The sequence below is a fragment of the Natator depressus genome, chromosome 4, assembly GCF_965152275.1.
Source record: "Natator depressus isolate rNatDep1 chromosome 4, rNatDep2.hap1, whole genome shotgun sequence".
Taxonomy (NCBI): domain Eukaryota; kingdom Metazoa; phylum Chordata; order Testudines; family Cheloniidae; genus Natator; species Natator depressus.
Genome location: NC_134237.1, coordinates 57,920,606 through 57,948,431, shown reverse-complemented (window position 1 = coordinate 57,948,431; position 27,826 = coordinate 57,920,606). Strand labels below are relative to the sequence as shown.

The window sequence follows — 27,826 nt, the reverse complement described above, 5'->3', positions numbered from 1 at the left end:
ATTTTTGAACCAATAGTGCTGAATTCATAGATATTTCCAAAAGAAAAAGGGTGTGTGAAGATTTGGCTATATTGGCCTATTTAATTTTTACTACTTTAATTAAATGAGTGACATCATTACATTTCATACTTTTTAAATAAACATCTGTTTAATTGAATAATCCTTGTATTTTATTTTGTAACTCCGAATACTAAATCAAAAAATATAGCAAACATAATACCACTTATGTATTGTACTTAATGTTTAAGTCATAAAAGGATAACATTGCTGGAAGCTGCAAATTCAGAATAATAGTGCCATCTACAGGCTTTTTACATTATTGTAGCTTTGCCAGCTCAGAAAGTCATCGTTTTAAATTTCAGTCCCTTGATAAAATTAAATTAACTGATCTGTTTTGCAAAAAATATCTGCTTTACTGTTAGACAATATCTGTGACCACAAAGGTTTACACAGAAAATAATCTAAAATCCCTATTGTTTACAAGGATGTAATTCAGCAGAAAGGGGAAGTGAAAAGGGAAAGTTCCAGTGAAAATCCTAAATTACATTTGCAGTTAATATGAAAGATTATGCTATCTTGAAATTCAACTAGGGACTATGATTCATTAATAGATATAGAGTGGTCTTCCTAAACTCCAGGCTGTTAGTGTTTTGTGAAATCATCCACAGTGAAAATAGCATCTTTGTATCAGAACACATTTTTCCATGATTTTTATATACAGTGAATATAGTACAAAATAAAAACTTATATTCTGCAAGTCCAAATTTGTCTCCAGCAATACGGTACCAGTATAAATTAAATTTGTATTTAACCAATAAACTTTTATATGTATGTCTGAGTCACATTTGATGCTGTATTTACCTTTAACTCTCACTAATTCTGATTTAATGAAAGGATTGATATCTTTAAATACATGAGGTCATGTTCAGTTAACATGGTCTATAATGCAATAATTGCTTTGTCTGGTCTACACAGATCTTATACCAGTATAAGTATTTCCATTAGGGATTTACAAAAAAAAAAAATCAAAATAGTATACTGGTATAAATGTGCCATACATCAGTAGTCACCATTTTGGAATTAACTGCAGCTTTGTCCCTCCATGGTCTGTTCAATAAACCATGCCTCTAGCAATCATCTCTCTATTGGAAGTGTCACATGACTAAAGCTACCATTTTGTCACAGAAGTCATGGAATTCGTTACTTCCAAAGACCTCTGTGACTTCACCCCCAGCAGGTGGGAGCTACAGGGTCCCACCATCACCTGCAGCAAAGGGAGCTGTGAGGTATCCCCACCGTGGCGGGGCAGGAGGACCCTTCCCCCCTGCCACTTCCGCCGTCAGGGAGGGGGCAGGGGGACCCTGGAGCTCTGAGCCACCCCATCCCTTCCCATTTTATCACAGATTTTTTAGTAAAAGTCAGGGACAGGTCACAATTCCATGAATTTTTCTTTATTGCCCGGTTTCAGAGTAACAGCCGTGTTAGTCTGTATTCGCAAAAAGAAAAGGAGTACTTGTGGCACCTTAGAGACTAACCAATTTATTTGAGCATAAGCTTTCGTGAGCTACAGCTCACTTCATCGGATGAGCTGTAGTTCACGAAAGCTTATGCTCAAATAAATTGGTTAGTCTCTAAGGTGCCACAAGTACTCCTTTTCTTTTTTCTTTATTGCCCATGACTTTTACTAAAAATATCCATGACAAAATCTTAACCTTATGCATGACACTCTCCATCCATCCCAGGGATTTAAGCTGCAGTTCAAGGGCCTGCCAGCCTTTACAAAGCCAAGTACATTTATGAATTCTCTAATGCCTTATTCCTAAAAACAAAATAATAAATTGTCTAAATGAATGCTAAGCTTACCAAATGTCACCCAACTTCCACAGGGGAACGCTGATATGTTCCAAAGTCCTTCAAACTTTTCAGATGAGTTTGCCCTCTTGGTTAACAGTTTGTGCCAGTTTTTAGATCAAGAACTTCTCAGTCAATTTCAGCTGAGCCTTTATATCAAAAGCCTCTCTGTATCTTCTGGACCTCAGCCAGAACTGCTATATGCAGTTCACCAAGCATTCAGTAGTTCTCTGGAGTTGCTTACCTGTCCCAGGGTCTGTAGTAATTACCCCAACACACACTGGTTTTAGTTCCTGGAGGGAGTTAGCAACCCATGTAGCTAGCATACAATCCCTGGCTCAGAGCTACAGGTAACTTTTATAAAGTTGAAACAATACTCTCACAGATATTGCATGTGTCTATAGCATCTGTCACACCTGGATGGCTTATCTCCCTTCCCATACAGGAATAAAGCACTCTTATAGTGGTTTAACTGCATCTATACTATTGGGGTTGTACATTAGCTGTACTTGAATAATTAAAACAGTATAACTTGAGTGTGTAGGCAAGCCCCAAAAGCAATCTCAGTTGTAGTTGGATTGTTGTAAAGAGGTAAGAATACAAAGTGTGATCACTCTTAGGTGTTTGAATACAACAGGTAAAAAGGCTAATAGTAGGAGAACTAGATGGTCCAGGGGATTGGTAACAGGATACAGCATGTCTTTCACTAGTAACAACTGGAGATTACTATCACCTGAGTGGCCTATATGGAATGGATGGAGAAGTTTCACTCTAGTTCCCAGTAAACAGGCATCACTAAAGCCATTACAATTAGCACCCTTGTTAGTAGCACACACAGCAAGGATGGAAGGGTCAGGGCAATTGAACTAAACTTGAACTACCACTTTTGGTTCTGTTTAGACAACTTTGATCCCCGGGACTATCAATCCAGCACCCCGTGAACACTAAATTCATGTTAACATTTTTATTTTGGAAAGAAAGGTAATCATTTCTATTCCACATAATTGACAAGAACATCAGGTTCACGGCTCTTATTAGATTACCTTGCAGCCACTTCTTTGTAATGGTATCTTCTAGACATTTTACCAGAATAGCCCGACTTTTGGTACTCTTCAGATTTACTTTGAAGAGACCAGTCAGCACTCAGAATGTTTTGGTATTCCAGCAACTACATCCTGGATAAAGCCTGCAGAAATTTTGTAACTGTACCCTCAGAATTCTCTGAACTTCCACCATGCAGCTGTTGAGAATTGAGAACAATTCTTAAGATCTAATTTGGCAAACACCTTTGCCACTGTCAAATAGTCAAGTACCCTGAACTCTTGCAGTTTCAACTCAATTTAATCCTGTTTCAGACAGACAGGTCTGAAGTCTATCAGTTCTGGTATCTGTAAAGTTACCCACTTACTCAAAAAATTTTGGCTGGCCCTGCTTTGTGCCACATAAGGAAATAAGAAGTTTATTTTAACATTGCTACTATCATAATTAAACAATACAGTTGGATGTCTCTTTCTGCTAAATGGCAATCTGGTTTCCCTGGCTTAAATATAATTGTTGCCCTTTTAAAGCATTTAGTAAGAATGTTTCTACCAAGGATTGCAAATCAACCTGCAGAGCTCCCTCAACTCAATTATGCCACTTCGTAAGCTTTGTTTTCTCAGTCACAAAAATCATAGAAACATTGGACTGGAAGGAACCTTGATAGGTCATCTAGTCCAGTCCCCTGTACTAAGGCAGGACTAAGTATTATCTAGATCATCCCTGGTTTGTCTAACCTGTTCTAAAAAATCTTTGGTGATGGAGATCCCACAATTTCCTTAGGTAGTTTTTTCCAGTGCTTAGCTACCCTACCCTTATGTTAGGAAGTTTTTCCTAATGTCTAACCTAAGTCTCCCTTGCTGCAATTTAAGCCCATTACTTCTTATCCTGTCCGGAGTGTTAAGAACACTATCACCCTCCCTATTCATAACAATCTTTCATGTATTTGAAGACTTATGTCCCCCCCTTAGTCTTATCTTCACACTAAACAAACCCAATTTTTTTCAATCTTCCCTCATAGGTCTTGTTTTCTAGACCTTTAATCATTTTTTATTGCTTTTCTCTGGACTTTCTCCAATTTGTCCACATCTCTTCTGAAGTCTGATGCTCAGAACTGGACACAGTACTCTAGTTGAGGCCTTATCAGTGCTCAGTAGAGTGGAAGAATTAATTCTTGTGTTTATCTTACCACTCCTGCTAACACATCCCAGAATGATGTTCACTTTCTTTGTAACAGTATTACATTGTTGACTCATATTTAGTTTGTGATCCACTATAATCCCCAGATCCTTTTCTGCAATACTCCTTCCTAGGCAGTTTTTCCTATTTTGTATTTGGGCAGTTAATTATTCCTTCCTAAAGTGTAGTACTTTGCATTTGTCCTTATGAATTTCATCCTATTTATTTCAGACCATTTCTCCAGTTTGTCAAGCTCATTATGAATTCTAATTCCATTCTCCCAAGGGTTTGCAACCCCTCCCATCTTGCTATTGTCCACAAACTTAAAGCGTACTCTTTGACCTGGTCGACACTAGGAAATTAGGTCAATATTATTGTGTCACTCCGGGGGTGTAAAAAAATCAATACCACTCAACAATGCAGTTAAACCGATCTAACCCCCAGAGTAGACAGCACCTATCAACCATGACTCTGGGAGGTGGATTACCTACACTGATGGAAGAAGCCCTCTGTTGGCATAGGTAGTTTCTTCACTGAAACACTAATGGTGTCGTTGCACCACTGCGGCATTTTCAGTGTAGACAAGCCCTCAACATTATCCAAATCATTTATGGAGATATTGAACAGAACCAGATGCAGGACAGAGCCTGACAGGACCCCACTCAATATCACCTGCCAGTTTGACTGTGAACCATTGATAACTATTCTCTGATTATGGTTTTCCAAACAGTTGCGCACCCACCTTATAGTATGTTTGTCAAGGCTTTTTTCCCCCTAGTTTGGTTATGAGAAGATCTTGTGAGACAGTATCAAAAACCTTACTAAAATTGAGATATATGGCATCTACTGCTTGCCCCCATCCACATGGCTTGTTACCTGTCAAAGAAGGATATTAGGTTGGTTTGACATGATTTGTTCTTGACACATCCATGTTGACTGTTACTTATCACTTATCTTCTAGGTGCTTACAAATTGATTGTTTACGTATTTGCTCCATTATCTTTCTGGTTACCAAAGTTAAGCTAACTGGTCTATAATTCCATGGGTTGTCTTTATTCCCCTTTTTATAGATAGAAAGGTGTTTGCCCTTTTCTAGTCTTCTGGCATCTTTCCCATCATCCATGAGTTCTCAAAGATAATTGCTAATGGCTCAGCAACCTCTTCAGTCAGTACCTTAAATATTCTAGGATGTATTCAATCAGGCCCTGCCAACTTGAAGACATCTAACCAGTCTCAGTAATTCTTAACTTGTTCTTTCCTTATTTTAGTCTCAGATCCTACCCCATTTACTCTGATGTTCACTATGTAGGCTTTCTGCACCTAGTACATGGAAGACAGCAGAGTGGGTCTAGTGAGCAGTCGCTAGTTATTTCTTTCCATGCTTCCTTTCCTCCATTCCTATTCAGAAATCCATTTCTATTCAGATCTACTGAAAGCCCTCAAAGCATGGTAATAAAGTACTAGTACAACACTGCCCAAATACACCTATGAGTATTGGAGCCAAAGTCTGAAAGATTTATATTGGAAGTGGGTATTAAAAGGAATATAATAATTGGAAACTTACTTGAAAATTTACTATAGGCCACTTGTTAACTTTCAACTTCACTGTAGAAGAGAGTTTTCTGAATGCAAAAGGACAAAACTGACAAGGAGATCCTCTGAGGGGCAGATGTGTTTCTAGTGGCGTCCTGCAAGGATCTGTTCTTTGCCCTCCACTATTTAAAATTTTTATCTATCACCTGGAACAAAATTAATAAAGCTTGCAGATTACACAAAAATTGTGAAAGTGGTAAATAATGAAGAGACCAGGTCAATGATACAGTGACCTGAGTCATTTTATAATGACTTTTTAATGTAGCCAAATGTAACATCTAGGAACAAAGAATGTAGGCCACACTTACAAAATGGGGGACTCTCCTGGGAAGCAGTGAATCTGAAAAAGACTTTGGGGTCATGCTGGATAGTTAGCTGAAAATGAGCTCCCAGCACAACACTGTGGCCAAAAGGGTCAATGTGATCCTTAGATGCACAAACAGGAGAATAGCAGAAGTAAATGGTAAAGGTTATTTTACCCCTGTACTGGCACTGTTGTGACCACTGTTGGAATCCTATGTCCAGTGCCTGTGTTCACAATTTAAGAAGGATGTTGATAAATTGGAGAGGGTTCAGAGAAGAGCCATAAGAATGATTAAAGGATAAGAAAACATGCCTGAGACTGAGTTCCTTGTGTCTCACTATCTTTAGTTTATCGAAGAGCAGGTTGAACAGTGATCTGATCACAGTCTGTAAGTACCTACATGGGAAATAAATACATGATTATAGGCTCTTCCAATTTAGCAGAGAAAGGTAACAAGATACAATGGCTGGAAATTGAAGCTCAACAAATTCAGACTGGAAATAAGACAATTATTTTTAAACAGTGAGGGCAGTTAACCAATAATTTTGATAAATTCTCCATCACTGGCAAGTTTTTCAATCAAACTGGATGATTTTCTGAAAGATAAGCTCTAGACAAACAGGAATTATTTTGGGGAAGTTCTATGGCCTTTGTTACACCGGTGATCAGACTAGATGATCACAGAGGTCACTTGGGACCTTGAAATCAATGAAAGGGCATTGCAAACAGTATCTTAAAATCAGAATTATGAATGACGGTGCCTTATAGAATTATAGAGAAAGCAGTAAACTGCCCATGGAGTTAAAATGTAGAGAAGTCCATATCTGTTGGATAGAGGAGCAACAGAGCAAGTGGAAACCTGTGAGGAGCGTAGCAGTATGAATGTTCATACTTTGCTGCTATATATATAACATGGAAGACTTCCTTTGATTGCTTTTCTTGTCCCTACACAAGATCCCAGCAAACAGAAGAGGTTTACTTTCTACCACATAGCGGTGTTAACAAATAATGGGCCAAATTAATTCTTGTGTCAATCCTCCAGTCACTTCTTTAGAATTACAGCAGGAATTAAGTTTGGTCTAATGTTTGTACAGATTTTAGAGATGTAAGAGTGCTAATTTATCAATGACTGTATTTAGGTTGTGCAAAAACCTCATGCAGGTCTGACTAGCTATATTAATATAAATTTATAGTGTAGACCTGGCCTTAGATTCTCTGCTTATGTTACTTTATTGGTTTCCATAACTGGATGTTAACACCTGTGTAGCATGGCCTCCATAGCACACTAGGTCTATGAGGAAAATCTACTTTTCACCCAAAATCTGCATTTGTTTAGTGTCTGCCAAATCCAGCATTGGGCTTTCTCTAAATGCAATAGCACCTACAATGCTTACTTTAGGACAAACTGATCTTGGACCCATCAGCAGAAAAGCCAAAGTAAGCAGCATAAATTCAACAATGTTCACGTACTCAAGTATTTTGGAATTCCTAGAGGTCAGTTAAACTCAAATGTACAGAATGTGTTATGAATCAGTAACAAGTCTTATTGTAAAAAAGACAAACCCTACTTTGAGCCACTTTCATAATTGTTTAACTATACCCACATAGCAAATAGGTCAATTGACAAAATGGGAGTATTATGATTAACTGGGAAAAAACCCCACCTTACTCTTAACTCCTATAACATGCCAACAAGTGATTATTTTATCAACTCAAGCGTAATCAAAATAGGGCACTTCACAGTAAGTATCCACTCACTCTTGAGCCAAAACAGGGGAGAATTAGAACACATTTGATTATTTCTGGTGTAAGTTTAAGTGTATATCAAAGTCAGGAATACTCAATCATTGTATATGAGAACAGTATAAAATCTGGTCATTAGAAAGGTATTGTACAGAACATCAGAATTAGATGTGAATTATCAGAATAGACAACTGTGGGGTAATAAGGAGGGGATAGTGACTTACCCCAATTAATGCAACTCATTTTTTATACCTTAATGCAGAATACCACCCAGCTCTTATTTAGCACTTTTCCACACAGCACTTTAAAGGAGTTAAGCATCATTATCCCCATTTTACAGATGGGAAAATGGAAGCACAGAGGTGAAGTGACCTATCTGAGGTCACCTAGCAGCCCAGAGCTGAACTAAGAATAGAACCCAGGTGTCCCGAGTCCCAATCTATTTTTCTGTCCACTAAACCACACTGCCTCCTAGAGACAGTTGGCACGGTCAACTAGGATATGAGATTTAGACTTACTATAATCCCAATGGCAAAGGTATCTAACACCCTCTATGCAGGTGTTGAGTTCCCAAGAAAGAGTTCCACCTCTTCCTCTTGGACATATTTGCCTCAGAATCATTTACATAATTATCAGGCTATCACAAGTGGTTATTCTTGAACTTTCTTACAGGGTCTTTTGAGCCACTTTCCTTCCCCTTTGAAAACACAGCATGTCCCTCTGCCAACAAGTCACTTGCATTAGTTTTCCCAATAGGATCATAAGCAGCTAGGAACAAAAACCAGAAGCACATGCCTCACCACTGAGCCCGATAGTGGGCGATTGTGTCAATTCCACTTGGTTTTTAATGTAATTTTGCATTATCAAGTTGGTGGTAAACATATATGGGTTTGATTTTAATTTAAAATGTTTTATAAATAGAGCTAAAGATTAAACCAGATTAACATGAAGACTATTGTAAACAGAAGAGATACAGCATTTTTTTTTTTTTTTAGCTAATATGTGGATATTTATATGGTCACACTGAAGGACAATAGTTCAAGTTTAGCATCTTGCATATTAAGAAATTGGTAGTCTAGTCTTCCAAACACAACTACATGATCTTCAAATTTAAAAAAAAAAAAAAAACTGGAACACAAGATTGGTAAATCAAACCTAACAAGCCTGTCCCCCTCCCAACTTTCAGTCAAAGCTGCTTACAGTTATATTAATTACATAACTTGTAGACTCATTTCACTAGGGAAAAACCCAGCCTCATTGAAGGAGTTATTTTTGGTGTGCTACTGCTATCAGTCAATTAGACTGTTTAAAACAAAGTACTGGAATTCAGAGCACATTGTCCAGATAATAGTATAAGACTGAAGGATTTGGAAGAGCTCTTAAGAAATCATTTCAGAGCCTTTACATATACCTATTGCTAGAAAAAGCTAAAATAGTATCACTACATCACTAAAGAACAAAAAAAAAAAAAAGAGTGGAATGAATATAGGTTTAAGGTTCATTTGTGGAGTTTGGAAGTTTATTTGTGTCTTATTAAAGTATTTCTGCTTCAAATTTATTTCATATAATGGGAACTATATTGTATGGTACTGTATTTGTGAACTTACATTGCAACTAGTACTGTTTCTTGTAATGAGATAAAGTGAGAAATCTTCTTTGTACACTATTCCTTTGAAAACAGGTTAAATTTCGATTAAGAGTATGTTTCCACAATAAAATAGTTGCGTTAACACGCATTTTGGGCATCAGACATCAAAATTGCGTATTGGAAAAAGTTACCATAAAGTAAGATATCACCAAAAGGATAAATTTTAGAATCTAAATAAGACCTTAAACAAGAGTGCCATCTACTCTGTGTAAACCTTTAAAGACTCCATGGAAATTCAAGTCCTTGGACAACAACATTTCCTCCTTCCTCCCCCAGCCACCCCACTGTGCACCAGGTGGCTGGGTGCTATTTCAGACTGCTTTGAGAAGAAAGGTACTATTAAGTGTAAGTTAGTGCATGTGACCAATGCTATATATTCTGTATGTAGACACAAAATAAGCCTCTTACTTCAGGAACTCATTAGAAGAGGTTTGGGTTTTAGATGCTCAATTCTTTGAAACTCAACCTAGTACTTTTAAACACCAACTTCTAAAAAGGACAACCAACCTGCTTTCTCCTAACCGAGATAAATTAAGAGTCAGAGTCCATAGCAGCTCACATCTTTAGCACATGAAGCAACAGCAGTAAGTGGCACACTTAATCAGGGTAATAGGTATAAGTGTCCAGTATCTTATACCACATATGGTGTAAGTGTCTAGTATCATTGCATGAAACCAAATACTACTACTGCTGTATATTAAAATTTTTTATTTTTTGCATCCATTTTTGATTCTAGACAGACTCTTGCACAGGGGGCTCATATCCATCGGCTCGCTCTACTTTAGCGCCTGTCTCATCCCCAGAAGGTTTTCCAGTGCCACCACCTTCACCGTGCAGTTCCATCAGCTTGCCCACTAAAAAAGCACAATATTGCAATTGTTAAGAATTGAGTATTTTTTGTGTTACCTTCCCCGTCATCTACACACTGCGAGACAAGTTAAGTGTCCATATCATTTAAATAGGCCATTTCTATACATCAAAATTGTACCACGGCTAAATCAATAAGACTTGCCCATTTAAGAGTGCCCATACAAGGAGGTTGCACTGCGTTACTTAACTTTTGTATTTAGACAAAGACATGAAAGCAAATAGTGAAATGTATGAGAGTTTTGTGTAATTAAATAAAGTCTTTCAAAGATGCCATTAATAACTCAGTCCTGCATTACATGGGAATGTCAGAAAGTGGGAAAGAGTATAATCATTCAGTGTCATATGGGACCGAAACATGTTGTCATCATTCATTCCCAAACCAAAACCATCCAACATTTAGTTGCTTCTTTTCGGCATTTGTATTTGGGTTCTTAAAGCAAGAACAAAAATATTCCAAAATGAAATATCATTTACAGGAATTCAGATTTGTTACTGAAGTCTCAGACTGTTAGGATAAGCCATTTATCTGTTTTAAGCATTTAAACATACAATGCTGCCTTCAGAAGGCTCCCTCAGTTCCAAAATCACCGAACACATGCTTTGAAAATATTGCTTTAACTTAGCCTACCACTCAGTTAAACTCCACATTTAAGCAGAAATGAACTTACATTCAAACTTGGGCTTCTTAAGCATCTTCACTTTGCGGACATATACATCATGAAGAGGGTAGATGGATTGACAAGCTTTTTCTATGTCTTTGCCAATGCTGTCTGGGATCCTGAAAATAATCAAAGGTTTTCAGTATTAGATTTTCAAGTGATAATCAACTTCCTGATCAATATATATATATAAAGTTCAAATTATTCAGTATTTAATATTCTCAACAGTAGTCCACCCTACCTTCCCTCATAGACTTTAAGGACAGAAGAGACCATTATGATCCTCTAGTCTGATCTCCTGCACAACGCAGGCCACAGAATCTCACCCACCCACTCCTATGAGTGAGTTAAGAACTGGAGTCTTTATAAAACTAGACATTGCTGAAGTCTGCAGAAAGATCTGTGTGTCATGCAGTCTCTTCACAAATTCTGTTTTTAGATTTACATAATCAAACAGTTTGGTGGATGTCATATGTGGTGCAGGTGGTAAGAGTATGTATAGGGGGAACAGTATGTTACGCTTCCCATAATTTTGTTAAATATTTGGTTCCCCAACAAAAGTAGTTGTTGAGCCCTCAACCAAGAATGAAAATGACTAAGGCTCCTGTTAAATTGTTTTATAAGATAGTAAGTTATTAAATTAGCAAATATTAATTAGTACATCCAGATACTCTAGCAATCAGATTCTTCCCTTACTACTGCCCACAGTACTATCATTGTTAGCTTAAAAAAAAAAAAAAGCTAACAATGATAGTACTGTCCTCACAGAAATTTAAACTAGGTTAATACATGAATTGCTATTAAACCCTCTTTGTGACTCTGTAAACCAACACTTAAACTCAATCAAACCAGAGTAGAATGGCAACTGATTCCTAAGATAAAACTTGATTAATGACAACCAAGACGTACAGCTTATTGACAACTTCTTTCAGGTCATTAGTCTGCACCTCCCGTGTCATGATTTCCATCATCTTCTTGCGAATTTGGCGGACCTGCTGGTGCTGGGCATATGAGGTCTTGCGAATCTGGTTATTGCGCTTCTTGGTAAAACCTACGCAAAAGAGGCGCAGTAGATAGCCATCGGTAGTTTTGACATCAACATGGGCTTCAATCATTGTCTAGAAGAGAAGTTACAGAATACATTTGTCCCTTCTAACATCACAGAAAGACACCACAGTGAAAGTGTCAGACCTTCCTTAAAATACTCTAGTGTTGCTGTCACTTGACCCCAACATTAAGGTGCGAATAGTTAGCCCCTAAATTATAAATTCTACCTAATATTAAACTGTTATTGACACTTCCAATTCCTAAACACGGTTTGGGAGGACACTAACTGATGACACCAGCAGCACTTCTTACATCTGGCACCCTAATAATGAGCAGACTGAGTAAAGGAGAGATAATTCAGTTACACTAATAATAGCAGGGAGCACAAAGGTGTTGATTCTTATACTGCACCTCCTCCATCCCAGGTTGGGATTTAATACACCACCCTTGCTATTAGTGGGAAGTCTCTCCTTGCCAAGTGGTTTTCAAGTTGCCAATACCAATTTTCCCTTCCAGCCCCCCTCTTTTTGTATTGGGACTTCTACTGAACACCCCAACTCTCTGCCTCATAAGCAGGGGCAACTTGGAGCCAGTAAAATCCTACCTTGCTTTTAGTCAACAGCCATTATTTAGTTTTACAAGCACACTAACATCCACCAATTAGAATAAAGACATTTTCTGTGGCTTCTTAAATTTGGGATAAGGATGATGTCTACATCCTATATATTGAAAGTTTGTATTTAAGTGTAATCTGAAAGCCTAGTAACTATGATACATGCAACAAGGTGTTCTCTTTCCTTAAGGTGCCTTCCCAAATCCTGCCCTTCTCACTAATAACAGAGGTCTCAGGGATTTGCTTCAAATAATCATGGTGTAGCTGCCCCAGTGGAGCCAATGACGAACTGACTAACTACAACAAATGTAAATAAGGCCTCAGAAATAGGTTTTGCTTTTTAAAAAAACAAACAAACAAACAAACAAACAAACGAAAAAAAACAAACCTAGGCTTGAAGTCCATGTGCTAGAAGTATTGTGTACAATTTCTGCAACTGTGTGCCTCTGCAGGCAACAGCAATTGCTGCAGATGCTGGTCTTTAAAAATGTGACCCTTAAGCTTTATCTTATTGGTTTTCAAAAAGAAAAAATAAGCAAACGCCAATCAATAATCAAATACAATACTGGCTGGTCTGACCAAGTCAAAGATGAGCCTGCAAACAGTATCAAAGTTCAAGTTATTTCATCTCAATTTTTAGAGGCAGTTTACTGTCAAGGTAGTATTTTTGCAGCTTCACAGATACATATCATTACCACTTACCTGCCATTTTTTGACCATGGAACACATCTTGTCACGGGTGAGGTCCATTCCATGGAAGTTGGTCAGACAGTTTTTGCCCTGAACATCCTCTGTAATCAGCTTGAATTTACGGAAGGCAACTTCATCATTCTGCAGATCAGCAAGACTCACTTCAAACACACGGCCCTTAAGTCCATCAGAGGCAATTTCTATATGTGTATGAAGAATTTTTTTTATTAAAAATTAAAAGAAGAACTAGCTGAGTCAGATTCTGAACCCTCATTTGATATGAATTTATAATATAGCGGACCCTCGCTAGAGCGCGCATTGCTAGAGCGCGGATTCACATATCGCGCGGTTGCAGCGATGGATCCCAAAGTTAAATATTTAAATTGGGATCAATGGGAACATGGCCCCCGCGATAATACGGTACCAAGCATGGATCCCGAACCCCACGTTCTAGTGAGGAGACCACATTAGACTTGAACACAAATTCATGTAAGTTTAGATCTACAAAAATTTACTTTAACTTCAACTGTTGCAGAGAAGTTTTTTGTAATAAAGTTAGTCAATGAACTAGTAAAGCATCAATACACAGCAGTGAAAGACACCATGCTGTGCCCCATATTTAAAATTCAAAAAATAAATTCTATGGTCAGGCCTGAAGATTCAATCTAGATTCAGCCAACATTTAAAAAAGGCATTTAGGTGTTGGTGCGCTCAGTGCTGCAATACCTTTAGAAACTGGGGTCAAAGTGTCTTGAGAGAAATATACATATAAAAATGTAAGAACTAGGTTACTTTTTTAACATATATTAAAAAAACATATGCACATGCAAAATAAGAGCTAAAGACATAAATGATTAAGAAATGAAATTAGGGAGCAGAGCAAATTACAAGTCTCATTACATCACTTAACAGCTATACCTCTGCCAATGCACGACTGACCGTGCAGTAGCTTCTCTATGTCCACAGTTACCAGGGGACATTATTCCATGATCTGCTAGATTTCACTTTTATGAATCATAAAAAGACCAAAGTTTTCCTTTCCTTAATTTCATTCCATTGCTCCTAATTACACCCATGCTAAATAATTCATGACTTCTTTGATATTTAAACCCCGTAACACATGTAAAGCTGCATACCTACATTTACATAATTCTGTTGCACTTATCCAGATCCCATTGTTCATCTCTGAATAGTAGAGACTAAGGTTCCCTTACCTGAATATAGTATTCCAGGTTTGATGTCACCTGATCATGTGAAAGAGAACCACCTCCCTCTACTTAGGGGTGCCTCTGCACATACACTGCCCAAAAAATTAGTGATTTCACTATCCTATACAATAAAACCCCACATATAGAGATCTGCCCACTATGTCTTTCCCAAGATCTTTCTGCATCACTGCTTTCCAGATCTTCCTCTCCTATAAAAGATAATAATTTTTTGTCGTTTTCCCCAGATGCTTTTAAATAACTAAGTAATTTCCACCCCAGAATTCTAATCTTTATTGGGTCTTCCTTTGCATTTCAGTTCCACAGATTATCCAATAGCTTCTAATAGAGATCAGTTAGTTCATCTTGCATGGGCAAGAACCAAACCATATTCTGTATGAGTAACCCGATTCTGTCTACTGGAAACAAAAGCCTTAGTACTACCCAACAAACAGTGAGGTCAAAACACATTTTTTTGTGTCTATCTATCCTATAATATTGCAAATCACATTAGTTTAAGCAGGAACTGCTTAGAACTTATACTGCATTGCATGGTCTTAAAAAACAAACAGATATAAAGCGTTACCGCAACACATTAGATACTCACTGGTTCCTTGGGTCCTGGTGACGAGTGTCTTCCCAATGTTTCGGATATTAAACATTGCAGGTGCCTTGACATCGTACCAATCCTTCTTTGAGAAGGGATCGACCCTTAATTTACCAAAAAAAAATATTTCCACTCATTTTTTAGATTAAATCTGGCCTAAAATCTGGTCTCCTTCCTCCATATTTATCATATGCAGCAGAACTGTTGTACAGTTACCAAATACTTCAAATACCATAGGCGACTGCAATTTACACATTCCCAAATTAGTGCAAACTTGTTTTCTTATTATCAGCATAAGCTTGCAAACACCAATAAGCGATACAGACACTGGACCAACAAATAAGTAACTGATCCATCCCAATGTGCTGCTCAGTGTTAGCCCTCTAGGCCCTGCACATTCAGGGACAGTCAGAGACAAGGACCCAGCCCACAATATCTAGCAGTGAGGCTCTGTCCCGGCTGCACTGGGATGGCGCCGGAGCTGGGGACAAATCAGCAGCCGAGCTGCAGGGGCAGCCAGAGACGACTCCGCACAGCACGCGGGGCAGAGGCAGCCCGGCTCCCTAACTCCTGTCTTCCCCCAAGAGTCGCAGCCTGGTGCTGGAGTGGGGGGCTCCGTGCGGCCAGGCCCCGGCCCCCCACCTCGGGCAGGGGGATTCACAGCGCAGCAGGCCCCGCCACTGCCGCAGCGCCCCCGTCCCGTGCAGCGGGGGCCGCGCGCGCGCGCTCTACAACCCTCGCCCCAATCCCAGGTTTGGCCGCCGCCATGTCAACACCGCCACCGCCGCGCCTTGCGCCGGCCGCCCCAATCCGCCCGGCATCCGGCGCATCCTGCCGAGCCGCAGCCTAGCAGCCGCCCCGGCGGGGCCCCCGGCACCCCTCGCCCCTGGCCGGCCTCGCTTACACTTTCTTCTTAGCGCCTTTCTTGCCGCCCTTGGTGAGGCGCTTGTTCTTGCCGACCGCCATGGTGCCGCCCTGGAGCCAAAGAGGCCGAAGCCCGCCAGCAACGCGAGATTATACGAGAGAGGTGAGTCTCACGCGAGAACTCCGCCTACCGACCTCTCGCGAGAAACTAGAGCGGAAGGGGCAGGGGCAACGCGGAAGAGATCAGCTTCCTCAAGTTCCTGGGGTGAACCAAATGGCGCGGTGGCGGGGGAGGCCAACGTGAGGGACAGAATGGGCTCACCCTAGTGATTCCTTACGAGTGGGCGCCGGGGCCATCCTCCTGAGCCAGCTCCCATCGGCCCTGGCGTCGTGGCTACCGCGGGCTGCAGCCCCGCCGGTGCACGTCCCCCCGGCGCTGTAAAATACAGCTCTAGAGAGCGAGGTGTGGGGGGGGTGCCTTGATTTTTGCGCTGCGGCTGCCCCACCCGCCGCCGTGGGCGCTGCAAGCGCTGCTATGGGTTCGGGTGATTCTCCCCGCTGCTGGAGCGCTCAGCCCCACGCTGGCCTGGCCCCCTGCCCAGGAATGAATTCGGATCCCCACCCACTCCTCCAGCAGTTCTGAGTCCACAGCTGCCTCCCACTCAGTTCTTTGTCTCCCCTCCCCGGCCCTGTTAAAACAACAAAGGTCACAAAAATCGTAGGACGGGGTGGGGGTGGGGATGGCGATGGGGGCGGGAAAGGGAGGTGACAGACGTACACAAGGTATCTATGACTGGCCGAGGTGGGAGGGAGGGAGGTTGGACACCAGCTACTGGTGAATCTGTACTGACTGTACAGGACAAGACATTCATGTTTAACACATTGCCGGGGCTTGCCGGGGCCAGATTAAAACTGCCTGGGCCCCTAGGCACATCCCCATATTGGACCCTTTCCCCCAGGGCAGGGGCCACCCACACAACAGCCATTCCTGGCAGGGGGCTTCCCCCTTCCACAGACCTCTTCCCTCTTTCATGCAGCTGGTGTCTGCCCCAGAAAGGTGGACTCAGATGCCACCAATTTAAGTAAAGGATTTGGGGGTCAGAGGAATAGCAGTAGTGGGGCTCCCCACTGCTGCCATTCCTCTGAGGTGACTGATGAAAAGAATCCCCTGGCCCCCAAATCCTTTGTTTAGATTGTTGGGGTGGGAGCAGTGGTGGCCTCCTTGCACATCAGGTTTCAGAGTTAAGAACCCATGGAGATGCAAAGGGCAGTTCACACCTCTTAAGGCTATTTTATCAGGCTTTCTACAACTGCTGTATACAGTACACTCAGTTCATACTTCCAAGCTTGTCTTCACAACCATGACAGCTAGAAACATTGTACATGAAAGAGTAGATCACATGACCCCAGAAACTTTGGTGCACATATCTATGCCTTAGCCTGACCTGGGCAACACTTCAACATATTTCTTTTCATAGTATAAAAATTATGCATTTTTATCACTAGGTAAGTTCTTGCACACAGTTGTTGCTGTAATGCAGGACAAAGAAAACCCAATATTGACTTGATACTGATCTTTGGCCACCAAATAAAGGCCAGACTTTTAAATCGCCAGTTGTCATGGTATGTAGTATATAGCATTGTTTCAGAAAAGATAATCTCCATCTATGCTAGCCTAGTGGGACCCAAATCAAGCCCCCAGATATGAGCACCCCACTACTCCAGTCCACAGGTACAGAAAGCCTTGTTAAATACAGTTGTTGCAAGCAAGTAGAGTTTGAACCGCCATGAGTAAGATGTTCAAGCTGTGTTTCTCAGTAATTTACTTTCTCATTTACTAACTATATTAGGACAACAGCATGTTTTTATTGCTTCACCATTATTTCCACCCCCACCAGGAATCACACACACACACACCTAAAAAAAAAAAAAATCACTGGATTTCACCACCACCCCACCCAGAAGGCCAGAGAATGTAGTCAGACAAGAAAGAGAGGCAGGGAGCTCTCATCTTCATTTCCCTCGGGGATCAGTCTAAAATTAGGGAAATCTTCATTCTTCTCCCCTGAAAGACGGGGCACCAGTGTCCAACAAGGGAATCTGCGCTTTTCCTTGAGGTGGCGGAAGAGGAAGGTAGCTGGGAAGCCATACAGCAGGTATCTTTTTTCTTGTTCCCAACAGAAAAGCTAGCTAGATCTCCAACTCAGTGGTTCTTTTCTGCTCATGTGTTACTGATTGATGCTTCCCTAGTGCAGCCTGAGGTAACTTTAAACTCCCACTCACACAAATAAAGAACAATGCACAACTAGCCAAAATAAATTTCAGTCTTGGCCACCATCATGGGACTGTCGGCAGCTTTCTGCATCAAGTTCCAAAGATTATATTCACCTGTCAAAAACTTCCTGCTCTTTCCTGCCTGCCCAGTATCTGCAAGAAGCCAGCATCCAAGTCTTGGCAAGACTTCTCCATATATCTTAAGACTGTCTGCCTTGCAACCCCTTCCCCAAATGGGATTGGAATCAATTTTTAAAGAAGGGGGCTCTGCAGAGAAACAAGTGACTCACAGGAGTGAAGAGGCAGTGGGAGCCCTGAGCAGGCCATCTGGAAAAGGAAATCCCGGTTGGCCTGATGCTGTCAGCCTCACATTATCGTTAATAGAGGCTCCGGTTCAGCTGAGTCACAATAGTACTTAGCGAAGACGTTACCTTCGAGCTTCTCCCGTTGGTGTAGGTCCTCTACCTCCCTGAGAGACAGATGCTACGTTGATGGAGAAGCCCTCCCATCGACAGGATGATCTACACCAGGGGTATAAATACGCCGCTCAGGAGTGTGGATTTTCCACACCCCGAAGTGATGTAGATACCAACATAAGTCTGTAGTATAGACCACGACAGGAGTCAGAATTTCAATGGAGTACTCGTTGAACCCTGAGGCAGGAAGGAAGAATTGGATGGACAACTACAATGTATACCCAGTCTTTGACAGCTAAGAGCCTGCTACCCGCCCCCCGTCCCCCAACTTTTTTGGGGAAAGTCCATTTTATTTTATTACTTTAATATTGGCAAGTAGCTCATCAAAGGGAGCTTTATGGGAACCTAGATGAAACATATCCCATTTGCAGGTGTCAACCAGAAACTGCAGGCAGATAGACAAGTGGGATTTTCTTGGAGCAGAAATAAATACTTATCTGCCACTAATTAATAAATTTCTTTAAACTCTAAGTTCTCAACCATTAATAGAAACCAACGAATACAGAATTAAATGATATTTAATAATAGCCACTATGTACAAGAAGTTTACCTCTTATCACTATTCTCAATGTTCCTATTCAGGACTGAATACATTGCCTCCTTACCAGTATTTCAGTAGTCAACTCATAGGAAATCTATTATTGATGGGGCTTCTATAATTCAAAACTCTCTCTTCTTTTCTTTATTATACTTTCATCTGATCCATGAAAATTCATGCCCTCAGATGTTAGGTATCCAGTTGCAGTAAGTCCTGTGTTCTGCTTTAACTTATGCAGTCTACATAACACCACAGAGAAGAGTAAGCAAGGTCAGCCATATATAACTTTAATATTAAAGAGTCCATATATGCAATTGGTGATTTGTTAGAATTTCATCTGCCCTGCTGTTCCTCCCCCCCAATGCTAGAGATCTAGAGTGTCTGTGTATTTTTTCACTGCATGCATCCGATGAAGTGAGCTGTAGCTCACGAAAGCTTATGCTCAAATAAATTTGTTAGTTTCTAAGGTGCCACAAGTACTCCTTTTCTTTTTGTGTATTGAATGTTTAGGCATGTCCTGGTTTTGAACACACATCTTGGTGTCTTTTTGGGGGGTAAAACTAACTTTGTTCCCAGGTTTTGCTAAACCACCTCCATGCACCAGCAGAGCCACTGAAATTAACAACAAGTTGGCAGAGCCCATATTTGAATCCAGGACCATTTTTGGTGGACTGTTTACATATTGCCATACTGCCTTTCCTCTTCCAAGATCTTCTAGTGAGCCCTTTCACTCCCCTCAAGCCAACTTCCTAACACATAGGTCCTGATTCTTGGCTCTGCTATGGCTATGTTGCTAATGGCTCCAGGGTACAAAGCACCTGTAAAGCCAGACAATCAGGCCCTAAGAAGATTATCCTTGTGTAATGAGTGTCCCCAAGTGACAGATCCAGCAAAGCAGCTCAGTGACACTCCCCTCTCTGCATCAGTGCAGGGAAAATTCCTTGGGAAAGTGAATGTGACCACGATAGTCCTATATCCTAGCAATGCCCTGATTCTGGAATGGCTTCTTGGGGCCACAGGTTGGCAGGTTTTAATACAATTATTTTAAAACAGTTGTACTTTGCTTGCATTGGCCAGACAAAATGTATTTAAACAGTTAGCAGGAGTTACTTTAAAGTGATTCTATTACTTTTAATTGTAATTGAGTTAGTAGGTGACAATGCACCTAGCCCATGAGCTACTATATTAGTCTTTCAAGCAAAATGGTACTATAAAAGTACTCCAGGTAAACGCTGACTCTTTGTTTCTCCCCAGTCAAAACCTATGGAGGATCTTTCTAAATTAAAGGACCTGATTCTCTACTGCTTTGCACTTTGGTTAGCTTTTTATTCCCACTTTGCACAAGTGTATATAGCTGCACAAGATGCAAGCAGCACAGCATCAGACCCGAAGAGTTCTTATTGGTAAGCAGAGCTCACAGAGTCTTGTTTGGTTGTTGCAGAAGTTTTTTGTTAGTATCCCCCTACCCCAAAAATTATTGTCCATTTCTAGGAAATACCTGATATCAGCTGTATTACTGTCCGCTTTAGGGCATCACACAGTTCTCACATATTTTCAGGTCCTTGCATAGGTGGCACGTGCAGGTGTCTTCCGTTTGGGGAGACTCATCCGTGAGTGCTGGAAGCAACCTAGGAGTATGATGGGGGGCCTCCAGCATCTGAGCCATGGCCCTGCCTTCAAGGCCCTACCCCTGCTCTGCCTCTTCCTGCCCCCGCCCAAAGCCCCCCACACCTGCTGCTCGATCCACACATACCCCAGACTTACCTACTCCCAACCCAGGGTCACTCAGTCCTTGACCAGAGAACCTTCTGTAGGTTAACACGAAGGTGGCCCATCCCTGCACAGCACAGATGGATAAGCATAGGGAAGGCCCTTTCCACACACAGCTCTCAAGGATACAATCTTGCCCTTGTGTACAGCATTTAATCAGCAGGTATTTTCTTTTCAAATACACTTCCACTGTTGGTCATTCTTATCCTTTTGGACTTCCAGCCTGAATAAAATGGTTGGAATTCTTTTTTAAACATACTTCTTTCAAATGTAACCGTCCTCCCCTGCTAATTTGCCAACATCTCTCTACAGTACAATATCTCTGAGTCCTTTTCTCCATAACCTGATCTCTTCTTGGGCCCCAGTATTATTCATTCTCAGAATCTCATTCTTGCATAGATATCCTCCTCTCCCATAGTTTGTGTTGACTCCCTAACCTCTGAAGTTCATTCCTGTTACAGCAGTTAAATGTTATTTTTTTTTAAATAAAGTAACATTGTTCAGAAACCTTGTCTAATAAGTTTCAGTCCATGGTGAATTTTTAATTATAGACAATATATGAATGTGTGAAAATAAGTTCTTAATGGAAGTTGTCAGGGTTCCTTCCCCACTCTGAACTCTAGGGTACAGATGTGGGGACCCGCATTAAAGACCCCCTAAGCTTATTCTTACCAGCTTAGGTTAAAAACTTCTCCAAGGTACAAACTTTGCCTTGTCCTTGAACAGTATGCTGCCACCACCAAGCGTTTTAAACAAAGAAAAGGGAAAGACACCACTTGGAGATGTATTCCCCCAAAATATCCCCCCAAGCCCTACACACCCCCTTTTCTGGGGAAGGCTTGAGAATAGTATCCTAACCAATTGGTTACAAAATCATCAAAGACCCAAACCCCTGGATCTTGGAACAATGGAAAAATCAGTCAGGTTCTTAAAAGGATTTTATTTAAAAAAAAGAAAGATAAAAATCATCTCTGTAAAATCATGATGGAAAATACTTTACAGGGTATTCAGATTCAAAACACAGAGGATCCCCCTCTGGGCAAAACCTTAAAGTTACAGAAAACAGGAATAAACCTCCCTCTTAACACAGGGAAAATTCACATAAAACAAAAGATAAACTAATCCGCCTTGCCTGGCTTACCTATACTGGTTGCAATATTGGAGACTTGGATTAGGATGGGTTGGAGAAGATGGATTTCTGTCTGGCCTCTCTCAGTCCCAAGAGAGAACAACCACATAAACAAAGAGCACAAAACAAAAGCCTTCCTTCCCCCAAGATTTGAAAGTATCTTGTCCCCTTATTGGTCCTTTGGGTCAAGTGCCAGCCAGGTTAGCTGAGCTTCTTAACTCTTTACAGGTAACAGGATGTTGCCTCTGGCCAGGAGGGATTTTATAGCACTGTATACAGAAAGGTGCTTACCCTTCCCTTATATTTATGACAGAAGTGCTAGCAGAATCTGAGCTACAGTGGTGGGAGTGGTGTGTAAATATACAAGAACCTTTTCTACGGTTAGCACACTAACCAGTAGAAATCCTGGTTTGTTTAACATATATTTTTCAGCCCCCTGGATGCAAACCTAACTGCAATGATGGGCCTTCCTTTTTACCTGTTTGTATCTTGCTTATTCACTGAAAAATAGTAAGATATTTCTTCTAATGTGAACAGGTCAGGGTCCCTACCCCTCTCTCATGTGTATATGCACATGCACATGTGTATATGCACAAGCACATACAACTTCCTCTGGTTTCCCTTTATTCTGATCTTAAGAACAGTTCAATATAAATCTCATCTGGTTGTTTCTAAAGCCTCCTGTCTGATAATTCAGTCCCAGTACCTGAGACAAAAAGCATAAAAAACCTGTGAATGAGACTCACCTGGTCTGACCGACTGCCAGGGCAAGTCAACAGAAATAACTAGTCCAGGTGCAGAAGACCTCTGTACAGGGTGCCAGAACTCGACATTCTGTGTACTTTAAAGAATGGGTACCTGGCACATTCACTTGTGTTAGTATTATATGTGGCAGGTATTAATATTGATGGGATTTAGGAGTCAGATATATTGGTATTGTGCATCTGTAATCTAGATCAGTATTTCTCAACCTTTTTGAAACCAGAGACCAGCTTGCTGCCTTCCTAAACTGGGCTAGGGATATCTCAGGGACTGGTGCTGGTTCACGGACCAGTCATTGAAAAACACTGATCTAGATGGATAGCAACATCTCAGATATGACTACAACCATCAAAAAATAAATGTTCAGGAAAGCCCCACAAGTAATTTGAGATCATTATAAGGGATCCTTCTGTCACTGTCATAGACTATTTAAGGTTCTGTCATCATAGTCTTCATTCCAAACCCTGATTTATTTAGTTGACTATGAGAATTTACTGTAGTCTGAATTTTGATATAGAAAACCTTTTTATCTTTCCTCTGGTGAAATTTTCTCTTACCTCCTTGGGCTGCTCTGGGAATCTCTCTCAAGCACATCAGAATCTTCACATCTCCTTGTTTGGGGGTATAGTTTATTTCTTCCTGCATGAGTCACAACTAAAAAAAAAATGTCTTTGAATTCTGCAGTGATAGAATACTAAGAGAATGTAAACACCAAGTATTGGTTCAAGTCCACTGCTATATCAGGACTCCTCTTATCCAACATTACCTGTACTGTTCATACTGATTCCAAATGCAGTGTTTCTAAACTAGTCATATTTGAGGAGTTTTAATCCATCAGGAGTAGGGATGGACAATACTAATAAACATGACTCCTAAATCCCATCAATGAAACACATTCTCTCTACTGTGCTAACCTATGTGAATATGCACAATTTCACATCCCGAGAGCTGTATAAGTGTTCCATGTGATTTCATTTTAAGTATTTTGCTTATATGATTCAACTACTTAAACAGGAATTTTCCAATGGAGCAAATGTGTTTGTGATACAGAACACATTTTCACATCTCCTTTTTTATACAGAGTTTCCAAAGATACTTTGGCATGAGTCTGCAGCATTCAGTTGCAGGTCACTTGCCAGGAATATCAGTGTATATCCATTCAGTCATTTCCCTGCTATTGCAGGGGCTTCAGGCACTGGTGCACTTCGGTCCCTTCTACTCTTTGCCTATGGCACAGAATAGTCTAGTCTCCTGTGGTTTAAATACTTTGGTTTAATTTTGTTTGTTGGGTTTAGCGTGTGGGTGATGTTAGTAGCCTGTGATATACTGGAGGTCAGACTAGATGATATAACGGTCCCGTCTGGCCTTAAACTCCACGACTTTATTGAGAGTCAGATGTAAGACATTGATCTTGCAATTGCCTTTAAATGAGTATATGTTCTACATCCATTTGGAGTCCCACTTACAACAGTAGGGTAGGGTTGCCAACTTTCTATTGGCACAAAACTGAACACCTAGCCCCACTCCTTCCCTGAGGCCCAACCCCCTGCTGACTACATTCCCCTTCCCTCAGTGGCTTGCTCTCCCCCACCCTCACTCACTTTCACTGGGCTGGGGCAGGGAGTTTGAGTGTGGGAGGGATGGGGGCTCTGAGCTGGGGGTGCTGGCTCTGGGGTGGGGCTGGGGATAAGAGGTTTGGGGTACAGGAGGGGGCTCCAGGCTGGGACCAAGGGATTTGGAGTGTGGGAGGGGGCTGCAGGTTGAGGCAGGGGGTTGGGGTGCAGGAGTGGGTGAGGGCTCTGGGGTGGGGCCGGGGATGAGGGGTTTGGGGTGCAAGAGGGGGCTCCAGGCTGGGGCTGAGGGATTTGGAGTGTGGGAGGGGGCTGTAGGTTGAGGCAGGGGGTTGGGGTGCAGGAGGGGGCTCTGGGGTGGGGGTGGGGGGTGAGGCTGAGGGTTAAGGCAGGGGGTTGAGGTGCAGGGGGGGTGAGGGCTCTGGGTGGGGGGTGCAGGCTCTGGGGTGCAGGAGGGGGCTTCGGGAGGCTCAGGGCTGGGGTGCAGGAGGGGGTACAGGCTCTGGACTGGGGCTGGGGATGAGGGGTTTGGGGTGCAGGAGGGAGCTCCGCATTTTGGGGGGCTCCGCATTTTGGGGGGTTCAGGGCTGGGACAATGGATTGGGGCACGGGATTACGTCAGGTGGCTCCCGGTCAGCAGTGCAGCAGGGCTAAGGCACGCTGCCTGCCTGTCCTGGGGCAGTGCGCTTCACCCCAGAAGTGGCCAGCAGGTCCAACTCCTAGGTGGGGGAGGGGGAATCATGGAAGGAGGCTTGGCAGTGTGCGCCGCTCTCTCACACAGGCACAGCCCCCCCACAGCTCCCATTGGCTGGGAACTGGCCAACAGAAGTGCAGAGCCGGTGCAGCGGGTGGAGCAGTGTGGCGCCCCCGTCACCCCACCTAGGAGCCGGACCTGCTGGCTGCTTCCGGGGCGCAGTGCGGTGCCCCAGAACAAATAGGGATTAGCCTGCCTTGGCTCTGCAGCACTGCCAACTGGACTTTTAACGGTCTGGTCGGTGGTGCTGACTGGAGCCACTAGGGTCCCTTTTCGACTGGGTGTTCTGATAAAAAAACGGACACCTGGTCACCCTACAGTAGAGGCACTGACTTCCCCTCTGCCCAGTGGGTGTTGGACCCGCCGCACCCCCCCGGCCCACCCCCATTCCACCCCTTCCCCCAAGTCCCCACCCCTTCTCCGCCTCCTCCCCTGAGCATGCTGCGTCCCCACTCCTCCCCCTCCCTCTAGGGAAGTCCTAAGCGCCACCAAACAGCTGTTAGGCAGCGGGAAGCACTGGGAGGGAGGGGGAGTAGTAGGGACGCAGCGCGCTGGGCGGGGGGAGAAGGAGGCTAATTTTTCCCAGTGGGTGCTCCAGCCCCAGAGCACCCACGGAGTTGGCGCCTATAGGTATCCACCTCACAGAAGCAGTCGTAGGATCAACAACTTCTCTGTATCTTATCTGTATGAAATAGTTACACCACATACATACATATACATATCTTTGATAGACTGAGAGGAAGGATTCCTAGGTGGTTAGAGCAGTAGTTTAGGACTTTAAAGACCTCAGTTCACCTTCTCTGCACCTTGAAGTCTTTAAATCATGATTTGAGGACTTCAATAGCTCAGACATAGGTGAGAGGTTTATTGCAGGAGTGGGTGCGTGAGATTCTGTGGCCTGCATTGTGCAGGAGGTCAGACTAGATGATCATAATGGTCCCTTCTGACCTTAATATCTATGAGTCTATGAGTCCAAGTCACTACTCTGCTCCCAACTTCCTGTGTGACCACAGGCAAGCCAGTTAACCTCTCTGTGCTTCAGTCCCCATAGCATTTCCCCTACCTCACAGGGGTGAGATGAGGATAAATACGTTAAAGATTTTGAGGTGCTCAGGCATTCTGGTAATGGGGGCCTAAGACAGATGGATTTATGTCAATTTTGTTAAAGAAAACAGTATTCCCAATTATGCTGGAAAAAACTTTTTGTTTATAATCAATTCTAAAATAAAGTTGAGCTACGCATTATGAATTTGGAACTCCACACAATGTTCTGGCATTGTCCTAAATACAGTCATTCCTTTTCTGCTTTGTTGCTGGAGTAGAAGTGTTTTGGTATGAGCTGGCACAGTGTTTATCGCTTTAATTGCAATGCATTGTCTCCTTGCATGTTCTTACTCTGATTTTTAATTGTACTTGGAAAAAAAGTGTGCTTTAAATAGTGCTCCACAGGGAATGGGTACATGGTGTCTCTTAATTGTTACTTTCAACTTGTTCATTGATATGCAAATTAAACGGGGGGTGGGCATGATTGGTTCCAGTGGTGGAGAATCTTGTACCAATTATAAATTCTACTTCAGTACCTGCTAATATGCAGATTTCTCTTTTTTTTTGTTCCTAGAGGTATTTTTGTTTTGTTTTGTTTTTTATGTACTGTATTTTCCACTAGAAATTTTACCTCCAACCCACAGTTTAAAAAAACGCTTGCAGGATTTTGCTTTTGTTTTGACCAAATAATTAACATTTATGTATTTTATCTAGTGCTTTTACTGAAGGAAATACAGTGTTTGATTCTCCTCTGTAAGACTACAGTTGCGCTGACCAGAACAGGTTTTGCTGATCACATACCTCTTTAAGAGAGCTCTATTACTTCTGTGAAAGTTATGTTCTACATTTTCCTTAAAGCCACATACTGCTCCAAAGGATGACTATGAAAACAGTACTGTGGTGCATCCGTTTATTATTTCTCACTGATTTCATATCATATTTGCTGACTTTACAAGCTAAGAACTGGGGGGGGGGGGGGGGGGTGTTAGTTTGTTTTTCCTAATGGCCTGCCCAGGTGGAGCTAATGGTACAATTTTGCCTCATGATGCTTTATTACTGGTAACGATGCACAAGATAAAAAGAACCCATCTTGACTGTCTGAGCCCAGGGTGAACTTGTGGAGTTAGCAGTTAGTAAAAACATCTTTTTACTACAAACTCAGCAAATTTGATATGGAAATCACTCAGCCACCATGATATGGAGCCCCCCCCAAGCTACTTTTACTATCACTTTTGACAATAGAATCACATTTTAAATAGTTCTGCAATAGCATTGATTATTTACTCCATCACTGTATGGGAATGGTTTCCAGCATACAGCGTTTGGCACAGAAAAAATCTGACACTTTTCATACGTATCCTCCTTCACCCCCTTCAAACTGAGAGGAGGAAATGTGGCCTGCCCCCCCCCCCCTTTTCGTTTTTAAAGAGACATGTATAGGTGATACCAATTTGCCTAATTGCAGATTGTGCTGTTCAGCTATAATGTAAACACTGGAAAGGAATAGACTAGTCATCACAATTAACATCAACACATTTCAATGCCAGTAATTGCTTTTTTCATTTAGGAATAAATATTTCAAAATAAAGGATAATAT

The 27,826-nt window shown here is 41.8% G+C and overlaps 1 protein-coding gene and 1 non-coding gene across 2 annotated transcripts; both read right to left on the bottom strand.

Moving 5' to 3' along the window:
* Positions 1–10,044: 10,044 nt before the first annotated feature.
* RPS3A (ribosomal protein S3A) lies at positions 10,045–16,108 on the bottom strand. The gene is made up of 6 exons (XM_074950980.1): positions 15,952–16,108; positions 15,048–15,151; positions 13,248–13,435; positions 11,795–12,003; positions 10,895–11,004; positions 10,045–10,210 (listed from the first exon to the last, which is right to left on the bottom strand). Exons 1-6 carry the CDS (start codon positions 16,011–16,013, stop codon positions 10,089–10,091), a joined length of 795 nt encoding a protein of 264 aa, XP_074807081.1. The 5' UTR covers positions 16,014–16,108; the 3' UTR covers positions 10,045–10,088.
* LOC141987023 (small nucleolar RNA SNORD73) lies at positions 10,528–10,599 on the bottom strand. The gene has a single exon (XR_012639419.1). It is a non-coding gene; the product is annotated as a small nucleolar RNA SNORD73 (small nucleolar RNA).
* Positions 16,109–27,826: the final 11,718 nt, after the last annotated feature.

What these genes read in the sequence shown, in the direction of transcription:
- RPS3A (XM_074950980.1), bottom strand. Translation starts at nt 16,013, where the DNA reads ATGGCGGTCGGCAAGAACAAGCGCCTCACCAAGGGCGGCAAGAAAGGC. An exon ending in AAAGGCGCTAAGAAGAAAGT is followed by an intron (nt 15,152 to 15,951) that starts GTAAGCGAGGCC and finishes TGGTAAATTAAG; the next exon opens with GGTCGATCCCTTCTCAAAGA. An exon ending in CCATGGTCAAAAAATGGCAG is followed by an intron (nt 12,004 to 13,247) that starts GTAAGTGGTAAT and finishes CTTCTCTTCTAG; the next exon opens with ACAATGATTGAAGCCCATGT.